This window comes from Diabrotica virgifera, chromosome 5 (assembly GCF_917563875.1).
Source record: "Diabrotica virgifera virgifera chromosome 5, PGI_DIABVI_V3a".
NCBI classification, from domain to species: domain Eukaryota; kingdom Metazoa; phylum Arthropoda; class Insecta; order Coleoptera; family Chrysomelidae; genus Diabrotica; species Diabrotica virgifera.
Genome location: NC_065447.1, coordinates 205,280,839 through 205,295,165, shown reverse-complemented (window position 1 = coordinate 205,295,165; position 14,327 = coordinate 205,280,839). Strand labels below are relative to the sequence as shown.

Below are 14,327 nucleotides of genomic sequence, written 5' to 3'. Positions count from 1 at the left end.
TTTAACATACAGATTATTGCTGTATGCAATACAGTTATCGCTACATCAGTAAAATATTATTTGTCTAGTTTATAGTTAAGTGATTAACTAGAATTATACCTGATCCGATTATTTAATTCATTGAGTGCATTATATAGTCTTCAAGTTACTAGATCTGATCTCAAACATTTTGCGGCTGTGGGGCTTTCATCAAACTTGTATTTGGGGTATAAGCAGTGTAAACGAAGTACACTAAAGGTGACATTACCGCTTTCTGTGGTACTCCGGCTTTTGGTTTTCCGATTTGGGACAGTGCTTGTCCTATCTGCCAAATATGAAAAGTTCATGCATTCTATACTCATAATTTTTTTTCTTGTATCACTGTCATATGACTTGCTGGCGTCTAGAAATACTTTGCCCGTATATTACATTCTGTTGAAACCTTGGGTGATACATTCTCTTTTCTTTAGAACTTGTAGTTCGTAAATGACTTCTCTAAGGACTCCTAGTTGGATTGTTAGCTTGTGCTCACTACGGAGACCAAAGGATGGTATCCTAACCTAGAGCATAGTATCCTACTCTTCATATTCGTGAATTCTCGCATTTAAAATAATGTATTTATTTTGAATGCCAGAATTTACGAATATGAAGAGTAGGATATATGCTCTAGGCTAGGATACCATCCTTTGGTCTCCGTAGTGAGCACACCCTTACTGTGTTTGGTCATTCGTTTATGACTTTTTGTGTGCGATTTTATATGTATGATTTTATAACTTTAAGTATGTTTGTTGGTTGATAATTTTGTGGAAATATTTTACTTTCTTTATAGCTTTTTATAGGGATGGTAAGTGACTGAATCTTGCTGTTATAAGTAGTATAACAGTAAGATTAAGACACTCTCGTTTATTATATGTTTATTAGGAGTATAATAGTTATTTATGAAACAGTTCGTGAAGTATGCTTTTTGCGTACGTGTTTAGAGCACGAGCAACAGCGGGGCGAGCGCTATACATCGCGTAAGTTCGCAAAAAGTACTTCACACACAGTTTCATACAATATATTTTTTTACGAAAAAAAAAACAAATAAAAAAACTGTAACTCTTCGTCACTGGAATTCATTTCTATTCTACAATTTTTAGACCTTTGACATTTAAAAATCCTAACTTCTTTCAAACCACAAAACTGTCAAAACTTTTGTTGTAATTTATTGCTCAGAGATAGCTATACAGTATATGTTTATTCTTAATTCAGATATACTTTCCAGTTTACCTCACCTTTGCAGTGTACGTCAACTTAACAAGAAAAGTTAGGTTATGTAGAGATGTTGGTGGTGGGCATATACAGCATATTGTTTGATTTTTATTTATTATTGTTACTTATAATTTATAATTTTGTTCATTTTTTTTATTTTTGATTAAAGTTCTGTGTTAAAGGTTTTGACTGATTTTTGATGTTTTATAATGTTAATCAAAATTAATTGATAAACCAATGATATAAATTCAGATTAAAACAAGACATACGTAATTTTTTGCACTGCTAGCTTTGATCCCAATAATTGTGGATCGCTCGTTATGAAAGTGTGCCAAAGAACAGTGCGAAAAAGTAAACCCCATTTAAAATACATTGTTACTTCAGGCAAACTTTAAATCCTTCACGCACTGCTATCTATAATGACAGTTTTCACAAACTAAAAACTTACGCATAATATGAGATAGAGTAGATAAACTGTTATATTTAACAGTTTATACTATCCATCCAACCCATCAAACTAGTCTCTTTTGTTAAATAAATTGAAATCTTTACTGTGGCCAATTACTCTAAACATCGCAGAGTTTAATGGGGTCAATCTTCTTTTTTATCTGCTAAAAAAATTGAAATGAAATCAATCAAAACTCCTAGAACTATTAACGATAGTAATCTTACGAGAGTACACTTTATAATTAGAATAAAATTAATTGAACTAACAAATTAATTTTGTACATTTTTTGTAATTTTGAACTTTTACATCTAGCGACGCCGCGAAGAATGCGAGCGCAAAGCGAGGAGGGGGGAGATGGACCCCCGTTTGGAGTTCACATTTCAACTCCTTATGGATGCAACAGCTCTACCAAGGAACGAAATTATGGACCACGTTTTCGAAGGTGATATGGTGAGTTTTTATACAAATATCTTTATGCAATAATTATCTTCTGCATCTTCCTTAGTCTCAGCATCCGTTATGGCTTGCAAATTGTAGAAGCCTCGGAGGTGTTACCAGAGAATATTTCCATTGTTTTCAGTCTGGTAGGATGTGCAACAGCATTTTTTGGTGTTGTTTTATGTGCTTTTGAATTGAAAACTTAGTTTTTAGTCTTTTTTTTTAATTAATGTATTCTTCTAAATAACTCTATAGTTGTATATAGTAAGGTATGCTTTATTGTCATAAAATTTTACCAATTTGTGGACAAAGCTTATACAAAATAAAAAAATACAATAAAAACTAAAAATAATAAAAAATAACAGACAAAACAAAAACAGAAACAGACACCAAGTAAATGGCGTGAGTTATACTACTTAATATAATTTTACAGTTATTAAGTACACATTAAAAAATTGAAAATTTTGCAAACAATATGTATACAACGTCAAAGCAAAAAGAAGGCGAACAAGGAAAAGGGAAAGAGAAAGTAAATCAAAAGTTCTATGCCGCTGAAAATATGTACAAAAGTACTCAAAAGTAATAATCCTGCAAGTCAATTTGCTGAATTCAAATCGTTTATAAAAAAGTCATTCACTGTATAAAAAGCTCTCTCTAGCAAATAAGCTTTCAAGGCCTTGCGAAAAGCGGGAAATGCTGTAATAGATTTGATGTTAGATGGCAGGTGATTGTGTATTTTTCTCGAATTGTATAGTATAGAGCACTTAATCAGCTCAGACCGTGGGGTTGGCAGATAAAGATTATGCTCCACGTTTCTAAGGGGATAGTTGTGAGTGGGTCTCTCTGGACCTTCTGATGCATGTTTGCGGATTAAACAAACGGATTCAAAAACAAACAAAGAAGGAAGAGTTAATATTTTAAATTTTTTAAAGAATTCTTGGCAATGAACTCTGCAATTGAGTCTCAGGGAGTAACGAAGAGCTCTCTTTTGTAGTTTAAAAATACGCTCAAATTGAGTCGCAAAACACGTACCCCAGAATGGAAGGGCGTACCGAAGATGAGACTCAAAAAGAGCATAAAAAACGGTCCTAGGTGTTGACAAATTAATTTCCGTAGCAACTGATCTTAGCGCAAAACAAGCCGAACTTAATTTTTTGTGTAAGGCATCAATGTGCAAGTTCCATTTTAGAGACTTATCCACAATAAGCCCTAAGAACTTCACCGATTCAACTACCTCTAGACTGTTGTTATTAAGTACTAAAGGTTGCATCATACTGTTGTAAGGTAGGACTTTGGTTTTAGAAACGTTAAATAACAGGAGATTCAAATCGCACCACGATTTAATGGTGACTAACGCACTACATCCTCTTTGTTTTTTTTTATTATGTTGAATCGTGAACCTTGAACGAAGATATGTACCGGGTGTCCCAATAAGAATGGCTCTCGGCCATATTTCAGGAACCGTTCATAATACAGCTTTGAGAAAAAAATATTTATAGCCAAAGTTGCCTCGGGAAAAGCCTGGAAATTATTTTCATAATTGTAGGTCCACCGCTAGAGAGCGTAATTGAATATCAAAAATTAAAAAATAAAAATTTTACAAAATTTACCTAATGCCTAATAGCCTAATAAATAATATGCCAGCTAGTAGGCGTTATTTCATTATTTTCGGAAATCTAGTTTTCTTTGGAGAATATTAAATACAAGTATGCAGATTTAAGCCTGTATTACAAATTTAGACCAAATTAGCAACATAATACCGAAAACTGCATGTCTATACCTTTTTTCTATATCGAGATATCTTAAGAAATGTGTAAATTTTAAACATAACTGTTACTTTCACCGGTAAACGGGGTTAAGGAAAAGTAGTGTGCTATGGAAAAAACAAAGAAATATTTTCCAGACGTAAACGTATATAATTAATTAAAGCAACAATAAGACAAACAACACTATAAAATATAACAAAGAAATAAAAGCAACTAATTACTTAGTTTTAGTGATTGTCTAAATGTTCAAATTGTTGCCTGTCAGTTTCAAAGCAAGCATTGACTCTTTCAAGGTAGATTAAATAGCAACAGATTTAACTGTTTTAGACTTTTATTTATTTAAAGACCTTATTTTTACCGCTAGGCCAACTACTCGAGAAAACATGATCTAGAATCTAGAGAATACGAAACGCCATTGCGAAAGCAGAAATTGAGACTGCTGTTCAATCTACTCTTAAAACAGTAAATGCTTACATCGAAAATGATGGGCGCAACAATTTGAACATTTAGGTCGTCACTAAGTAAGCAGTTGCTTTTATTTCTTTGTTATATATTTTATAGTGTTGTTTGTCTTACTGTTGTTTTAATTAATTATATACGTTTACATCTGGAAAATGTTTCTTTGTTTTTCCATAGCACACTACTTTCCTTAACTTCGTTTACTGGTGACATTAACAGTTGTTTAAAATTTACACGTTTCTTAAGATATCGGGAGATAGAAATGACGTATCGACATGAGGTTTTCGGTATTATGTTGCTAATTTGGTCTTATTTTGTAATACAGGATTAAAAATGCATATTTGTATTTAATATTCTCCAAAGAAAACTAGATTTCCGAAAGTAATTAAAGAACGTCTACTAGCTGGTATATTACTTATTACGCTATTTAGAATATAAGACTATTCCATTGACGAATAAGAGCTGTTTTCAACAAGACCAAGTATGCAAAATTCGATTTAGCAGAACCGGACTTACAGCCATTTTTTTAAAAAGGTTCCCACTCACCCCCACCTCTTATTTTCAAAGGTAGACTTAAACTCAAGTATGCGCAGAATTTTATGAAGAATATGATGATTGGATTTCCAGTGCCCTTTCATTAGGTAAATTTTTTAAAATTTTGATTTTTTAATTTTTGATATTCAATTACACCCTCTAGCGGTGAACTTACAATTATGAAAGTAATTTCCAGGCTTTTCCCGAAGCAACTTTTGTTATAAATATTTGTTTCTCGAAGATGTACTATAAACGGTTCCTGAGATATGGCCGAGAGCCATTCTTATTGGGACACCCGGTATAAAAATTGGAAGCAGTTGAGATGTAGCTCTAACAGAGCATTGTTAAAGTCCCCTAGACTGACTAAGTCACAAATAAGGAAGTCCTCAGAAGAGTGAAAAAAGCCGAGAGGTATTGAACATCATTAAATCTCTAAAGTTACAATATGGACACATTATGTGAAATGAATCCAGATATACCGTTCTACAAGATATCCTACAAGGAAAAATATTTGGCAAGCGAAGTCCAGGAAGAAAAACATCCTGGCTAAAGAAACTCAAAACCTGGTTTAACATAACATCTGTGTAGCTTCTCCGTGTTACTGCATGTAAAATAAAGATTGCCATTAAGATCGCCAACATTAATCTCAGATAGATACATGAAGAAGAAGTATTTGGTTTGAAATTTTACTAAAATGTTAATAATAGTGATGAAAGGGTTGCTGGTGTGAGCACATATTCATCTATGTTAGAGAAATAAGTCCTCTACTTACAATCCGTTAATAGGTTTTATTAAATTGAAATAAGATTGGTTGACCGGTTTCGCTATTTACAAATAATACATCATCTTCAAGCCCACAAGAAATTAAGGATATCAGTACCAGGTTTCTTGTGGGCCTAAAGATGCTGCATAATTTGTAAACAGCGAAACTGATCGCGCAATCTTATTTCAATTTAATAAAACCTATTAACGGTTTGTGAGTAGAGGAGTTATTTACCTAACATCTTCTAATAATAGTATTTTGTTTTTGTATTATGTAATACATACTCCTAATAGTGTTTATTTTGCAATTTCAGTTAGATGAAATTAACCAACTCTTTCTTCCTCACATGAAAACTAAGCTTTTATGGTTCTATCAAGATATGGAAGAGGCGAATCCAGAACCTGTAGTGGATCCCAACAAACCTAGTACTAGCAGACAACTTCAACCTACTTCCAGCCGACAAAATTTGATTCAACAACATACATATAAAAAGAAGTTATTTCTGACTGATGGGATCGGTGTACCACTTACAGGAACACTGATTTACATTTATAGGACAAATAGTAGCAAACAGCTACCAGAAGAAGGATTTCAAAAGGTTTGCAATTTGTATTCTTAAAACTTAAAGACTCAAGGGTGGGTAAAAAATGTCCACCTAATGCGTATTCCCTTATAACATATTTATTACGTGTTTCAAAATTATTTATTGTTAAAAATATGGTCCTTTATCGAATATTAATTTGGTTCTACCGATATTTTTGAAAATAAAAGTATGTAATATCTTGAGTTAACTATGGGTGGGTGCAAAATGCCCACCCTTGGTAAAACTTGTAAATAAAGGTTTCTATATAATTTCTCGTTGACAGGAACATAATACACATAATTATCGACGTATAATTACAAAATCGACATACTTATCCGCCACACTACTCGTAATGAGGAAGCTGATAGAAAGAATCTGGAGAAAATCGACAAATCTAAATTACTGGCTTTTACTGGTACTTTAATTTTGATGTACATCGTAATTTTGTTGTAAGCTTTGTACATAGTTTATATTAATATTTTAGACAAGGCTGCGTTTACTAAGCATAGGATTTTTAATTTTAATCCATTTCTAATATTTGTAACAACTCTCAATAGATATGTTAGATATTTTCGAGGTGGAAATCTTTTACCTACCCTTGGGCATACATGGAACCTACTAGGCCTTGATCCCGCGTACCAAAAAAACTTTGATTAATGGCAAGCTGAAAATAGCTTAACGTTCATTAAGTTTGTTAATATCTTTAATATCTTAACGGTGTCTAGTCGGACAAACTTTGATGTATGGGAACACTGGGACAGGTAAAGTTTTAATTGTGGAACGTGTCATCCTGATAAGTTTATGATTATGAAAACTAGCAGGTTGTTTTTAAGTTTATTTAATAGCAAACTTTATATAATATATGAAATACTGTTTGTCCGACAAATATGTTGGGTATTTTAATAAGTCCGACACGTAGGACATATCAAATGACACGGATTACATTGGTGGTAAATAGCAGTCTTATTTTTGCATGAGAGTTTAATGGAAGGGTAACAAATCAATTGGAATTTCTGTCCGACAAAATAAATGGGACGTTTTCGTAGTCTAACGTTCGAAACTTGTAACCTATTCCACAATTAAAACTTCCCCTGTTCCAGTGTTCCCGTACATCAAAGTTTGTCCGACTAGACACCGTTAAGCTATTATCAAATTTTCAGCTTGCTATTAATAAACTTTTTTTGGTACGCGGGATACAGGCCTATATAAGGTCAACTATAGTTCTTCTCATAGCATACATCTTGAGCAATGGATTAAACATATTCTCACTTTTAGTTCATTCAGATACACACCATGACTATAGATGACCATAATGACTATAGATGTCAAATACATGTTAATTTAAATAAAAAAATATAAAACACTAAAAAATCTTTTTAGGATTTATTCTGTGGAATAATTGACTCAAAAAATGTAGGTTTGGTGACTAGTATTCAAAGAATTATTGAGTTTGTGTTTATGGAAGCTTTAGCCCATCCCAGCTTGGATTGTGAAGATGATGCGGCTAGCTGCCCAATGGTAAAAAATAATCTCTTGCCTAATTTGAGATCGTTCTGCAGTGTTCTAAAAGGTTTGGGATATTATGTTTAGTGTTTATTTTATTTTTCTTTCTATATTTTATTTGGAATAAATTTATTTCCCAATTCCGTTACTGCTAGTTTGTTATAATATCATATTGCATTAAAAGGGGAGGCTCAATTTCAACCAATTCGTTTTTTTTTCGAATCCTGAGGAAACTAATAAGCATTTTTGAACAATTTAAATGCCGAATGAAAGATTAGGTTATTACCGAGGGCCGAAAGTGTCTGAAAACTTCTATAATGTTTATTTTAATAAGTTACAGGGGAGAAAAAAAAAAAGAGAAAATTTAGTGTGATTTTTAATTTCACATATCTCATTCAAAAGAACCTTTTTGTTTATTCTAAGGAACTTTCGGCCCTTGGTAATAATGTGTAATCTTTCATTCTGCATTAAGTTTTTCAAAAATATTTATTAGTTTTCTATGGATTCGAAAAAAAAATGAATGCTTTTAAATAGTATTGGACCAAGATTTTGCGCCTACCCCCTTAAGTTATAAAATATTGTTTTGGCGAAAATTGTTGCAAAATATTAAAACAGTTTTTGAACGAATTTTAAACGATTTTAAAAATGTTTTAAATTAGAGCTAGTCCAAGTAAGCTTAAATAGGACAAAACCTCGCAATTTTTACAGAATGGACCGATTTGCTTGAAAATTTGAGAATAAGTAGTGGATAGCCCAAGGATCAAAATCTATATGATGCCGAAAGGCGCTTTTAACATGGGGTGGTTGCCACCCCATCTCGGGGGTGGAAATTTTTTATTATACTTATTTTGAGATCAAAAGTTGGTAAAAACATTCATTCTAGCAAAAAACGTTCTATTCATTTTTTTTTTGATAAAATTAATAGTTTTCGATTTATTCGCTATCGAAAGTGTTAGTTTTATATCGAAAAAATCAATGTTTTTAATAAGTTTTCTGCTAATAATTCCAAAAGTATTTGTTTTATCAAAACAACTTTAACTAACAAAAATGCACCTTTTAAAAAAATAAACAAAATTTAAAATTTTTTAAGGCCAATATTAATGGGCTATACTTTATTATATGTTAGCTCTTCTTCGTCAAATGCTAAATATTGTAGTTTCAAAGTCAAAAGACGGGAAAACTATGCATTTTTCGAGGATAACTTTTTCAAACTAAGCTAAACTAAACTAAAAGTATTTAAAAATATCTATTAATGAAAAGAATGTCAGTCTCTATTTTTTTAAGCGAAAAAGTGATTATAAGCAACATCCTAATCATCACCCTAATTAAAATTAGTCATTGACCTTATTTGGTCTTCTTAATTTATATATTGTTAATAGGTTATAGAACAGGGGTTGCCAAACTGTGGCTCGCGAGCCACATGTGGCTCTTTGAAGGATTATTTTTGTAGCTCTCAATAAAGGTACCTGAATTACTTTTTAAGTTTTGTGTTTCAAAATGTCTTAAATTACTGACAACAAATATAAAAACTAAGTTTAACAGAAGGACTTAGTAACGGAAGGACTTAGACAAGGAGACCCCTTATCACCGTTGCTATTCAATTTGGCCTTAAAATATATTATGTAATAAGTAAAATATCATCTGAGTTAACAAGGCGATTTGCGAATCGAGCATCAAAACTATTGTTGGCCTTTGCTGTTGAGCTAGGTGGAGTCGCTAATTCTATAAGAGACGTGAGAGAGGTGTTTTCACAACTCGAGGAAAAAATAGGTAGTCTGGGCCTTTGACAAAACAAAGAGAAGACGAAATACACACTAGTAACCAAAAATCCAAGACCAAGAGTTAGGCAGAACATAACTATTAATGACCACAACTTCGAAGCAGTAAAATAGTTTAAATATCTAGCGGCGGCAACCACAGATGACAACCACGTATAAAAAGAGGTCTCAGCAAGGATAGCTGCGTGGAATAGAGCATTATATTCCCTATCATCATTATTAAGGTCTAAACTGCTAAAAAGACGTTCTAAATTAAGACTGTACATGCCAATTATTCGCCCAATCTTTACATATGAAAGTGCAACATGGACTCTAAATCAGTGGAAAATAAATAAGCTGCTGGAATTTGAAAGGAAAGTTCTCAGAAAGATATTTGGCCCTAAAAAAGCTGAACTGACGGGAGAGTGGAGAAGGTGACGTAATGCTGAATTGGTGACTGTAAGATCAGAGGAAGACAAAGTGTTAAAGACAGTTTTTGAAAGACGATAGAATATCAGTAAGCCGTCTCAGAAAAAGATGGAAGAATGATGAAAAATCAAAGTATCCTGAATTAGTAAAGGCTACTTGTAGAATTATTGGCATATTTGAAACAACGATGTGAACAACTTTATTTCACTTTAAAATTCGTGTAGTCCAAACTGTAAGAAAAAAATTCAATACCTTTTTTACACTATTTAAATAATAATTGTTTAATTGCGGCTCGCGAGAAATTTCAAATTTTAAAAAATGGCTCGGAGTATCAAGGATGTTGGCCACCCCTGTTATAGAAGTTTAACCGGCTTAGAATGATCAGTTTTAAAAAAAAATGAGTTAAAGGCGAATAACGAATTTTTGTTGTTGCAAAATATTAAAAATGGCACTTTCTTCAGAATAAAAAGATTAGCATCAGAAATACGAGAAAATGTTTAAATATGATAAATACGAAATTGTAGCTTATTTAATTCTCAAGAACTTGGTCTTAAAAAATTTTTTCTACGATAAAAATTAAGTGAGATATTGACAAATAAAACTTGTAATAATATGCAAAACCCATCTTTACCGACCCTTTCAAAGTCACCTCGTTTTGCGACTGAGGATTTTAAAACAATTTAATATTAATAGTCTTATATATCTTGTAAAAACATACAAAATTCTTTCTTACCAAATTTTCCAAGATAAAAAATAAAAAAAGTTACGGTAAAAAAAATCAATATATTATTTTGAAAAAAAAAAGGAGAAATTCGCGGTTTTAGTCATTGGTTTTATTCATTCTTCTTCATTTATGTATTATTAATAGATTCTGGAAGTTTGACTGGCTTAGAATGATTAGTTTTAAAAAAACTGGAGTTAAAAGCGAATAACGAATTTTTGTAGTTTGGTAAAAAATGCCATTTTCTTCAAAATAGAAAGATTGGCATCAGAGATACGAAAAAATGTTTAAATATGAAATTGTAGGTTATTTAATTCCCAAGAACTTGGTTTAAAAAAAATTTTTTTACAGCAGAAATTGAGTGAATCGTAAATGAGTACGTATATCGAAAAACATTGATTTTTCGATATAAAACTAACGCTTTCGATAGCGAATAAATCAAAAACAATTAATTTTATCAAAAAAATGTAAAGAACACTTTTTGCTTGGAATGAATATTTTTAACAACTTTTGCGGTAAAAATATAATAAAAAATTTCCACCCCCGAGATGGAGTGGCTACCACCCCCATGTTGAAAGCGCCTTTCAGCATCTTGGACTATCCACTACTTATTCTAAAATTTTTAAGCAAATCTATCCATTCTGTAAAAATTGCGAGGTGAAAAGCATCGGTTCCTGGACTAATATGTTATGTATCAATAAAAACTGTAGTCTCCATAAAACGACGAAATTCTTAATACAATTTTTGTGTAATTATATGATCAAAGTGTAGTACAACTAATGATTTTTTTCTTAAATACCTAGCATTAATATTTTATTTCTCTAACCTTACTTATCGTCGTTTAAAACTTCATAATTTGGTTGTTTAGTGTGCGAGGAAGTATGCGGTGGAGGAAATTTATTCGACGATGGAAAAACGTTAATGGCGAATCAAGATCCCGACGATATCAAGGAACTAGCAAAACATTCCGATCAAACAGTCCCACTCGAGAACCGAGTGAAAGGCTGGATTAAGCGACTGGATGAAATTCTTAAAGAGAGCGAGCAGATTAGAAGAGAGAACGATTCTTCAGGTGATTGACATCATTTTAAATTACTATAGTCGTAGATATACTCGAAGCAAATCACAAATCCCTTGTGCACCCAATATTAGTTTTGAAAACGCGATTTGGAAATTTGTTCCAATTTTACGGATAAAATAACAGATCTTAGGGTTTAGTGGTAAATGGTGCGTAATAAATGTCACACATCAGTTAATACTTTTAAAAATATGTATCTTTCATAAATATCATAATTATTAAGTTGTTTCTTTAGAAGATGCGGTGTTTGAAGTTTTTGTTTATTGATCTTCTAATTTGTTTAAACCCCTGTTGAGCTGCATCCTCCCTCTGAGAAATTAAAAACAAATAGCGCGGATTTAAGAGCTGTTTATGAGCTTTCATATCCCGCAAATTAAAAATGTTGAGCTCGTTACACTGGGCAAGAATTTAATATTACTCCGCAACCCCCCACTACTTAAAAATAAAGATTATTAAATTGATCTTTGCGGCAAAATTACGAGCTATTTATGAGCTTTCGAAGTTATATAGTTTCGATTTTTAAGCTCATCCCCTTCAAAAAACCCCTTAATTTATTCAACTCAAGAGAAGAATTTTAACTATTTATAATGGGAAATAAGCCATGTTTTTAAGTAACCATAAATAAAAATGCCACAAGAAAATAGCTTCAGAACAACATCAAGGGAAGAATGTTGAGTACTTTTAATAACTTTATATAACAAATTTAAATGTGGCACCGTGTCACTTTTGTTTCTTGAAATATCCTCTAACCACTCACAAATTTTCGTTAAAATCGATTTAGGTTCACTGAAATCGAATGTAATAGTTTTTTTTTTACTTTCAGTAACTGCACTATTCTTCTTCTTAACGTCCCCTATCATGTCCCTTTGACGTTGGCGATCAACATGGCAATAACCTGTTTTGTACCAATTCCTCTGCGTCCTTACCCTACTATAATCAACTATTTTCAATGGGAAATAAGCCACAATTTTACCAAAAAAATGATTTTATTAATTAATGATTTACTATGGAATCTCTAGCGCAAGAATTTTACTGCCATCGTTGCATTTGGTTGTCTTTTTAAAGACAGATCACATGCTATGATTTTTTGTGGCGGATATTCTTGAGTTGGGGTTGATTTCATGTAATCGAATGAACTATCTTTTAGTAAAGTCGTCCCAGGAACGCAACTCATCAATATTGGCAATATCATTTTAAAGACCCGTGTTGAGCTGGCCCCCCCCACTTGCAAAAATTAAAAAACAAATAGCCCTGATTTATGAGCTATTTATGAGCTCTCATATTCCGCAAACTAAAAATTTTGAGCTCGTTCCACTGAGCAGGAATTTAATACCCTAGTGGGGGGGGCTGAGTCAGCCCCCCCCACTACTTAAAAATAGGAATATTGAATCGGTTTTTGCGGCAGAATTACGAGCTATTTATGAGCTCTTGAAATTATATAGTTTCGATTTTTGAGCTCATCCCCTTCACCCCCAAACAACCCTTTAATTGATTTAACTTAAGAGAAAGATGCTGAGAAAACTTAAAATATATCGTATTGCGGATATAATTCATATAGCTTATATACTCTAAGAATAAACTATTAAATCAAGAGCATTTCGATTATTGAGCTACAACCCCTTCGCAAGAAAACCACCCTATCTTCCCGGCTTAAGAGAAAGTTGTACTTAAAATGCATTAAACTAATTATTTGGCGACTACATATCATTTAATAATTTATAAGCTTCCAAATTACGCGCATTTAGATCAGTAGATTGCAATTTATTTTGTATAGTGCAGTCACTGAAGGTAAAAATCAACGATTACCTTCAATTTCGGTGAACCTTCATCGATTTTCACGAAAATTGGTCAGTAGTTAGAGGATACGTCAAGAAACAAAGGTGACATGGTACCACCTTGCGCCTTTACCCTGAGGGTGGATACCGCCCCTTCTCGGGGGTGAAAATTATTTTATAAAAAATAAATGCACAAATCAATAAAAGAACAAATTAAAAGCAAAATTTATTATATAAAGTTAATAAAATAAGTCAATACTTTTTAAGTTATTAAACATCAAAGATTTTAATTATTTGTGAAAAAAATGCATGTTTTGAAAAGGTTTTTTGTAAATCACTGAAAAACTTTAAGTTTTTACAAAAAAGTTAATAGTACTTTAATTCGTATAGCTTATATTCTAAGAATAAACTCTTAAATCACGCGTCTTTCGATTATAGAGCTACAACCCCTTCGCAAGAAAACGACCCCATATTCCCGGCTTAAGAGAGAGTTGTTCCTAAAATAATTTAAATTAATTATTTGGCGACTACATATCGTTTAATAATTTATGAGCTTGCAAAATATACGCATCTCAATTATTGAATTGCCATTTTCTTTCTATAGTGCAGTCACTGAAGGTAAAAATCAACTAGTACCTTCGATTTCGGTAAATCTCCATTTATTTTCACGAATTGACAATAACAACTTGGGGTTTTAGCCTGGGGTATATGTCACCCCTTCTCGGGAGTGAAAATTACTTTATTAAAAATAACCCCACAAATCGAGAGAGGGACAAATTGTAAGCAAAATTTGTTATATAATGTGATTAAAATAAATCAATACTTTTTGAGTTATTAAAGATC

General features: G+C 32.2%; 1 protein-coding gene across 1 annotated transcript in view; it reads left to right on the top strand.

Moving 5' to 3' along the window:
• Positions 1-1,996: 1,996 nt before the first annotated feature.
• The window catches only part of LOC126885269 (dynein axonemal heavy chain 5), a 356,025-nt gene continuing 343,694 nt past the window's right edge, over positions 1,997-14,327 (top strand). Inside the window, exons 1-4 of the mRNA XM_050651757.1 lie at positions 1,997-2,128; positions 5,952-6,236; positions 7,602-7,791; positions 11,500-11,703. Coding sequence (XP_050507714.1) covers positions 2,033-2,128; positions 5,952-6,236; positions 7,602-7,791; positions 11,500-11,703 — 775 coding nt within the window. The 5' untranslated portion in view covers positions 1,997-2,032. The remainder of the gene's footprint in view (positions 2,129-5,951; positions 6,237-7,601; positions 7,792-11,499; positions 11,704-14,327) is intronic.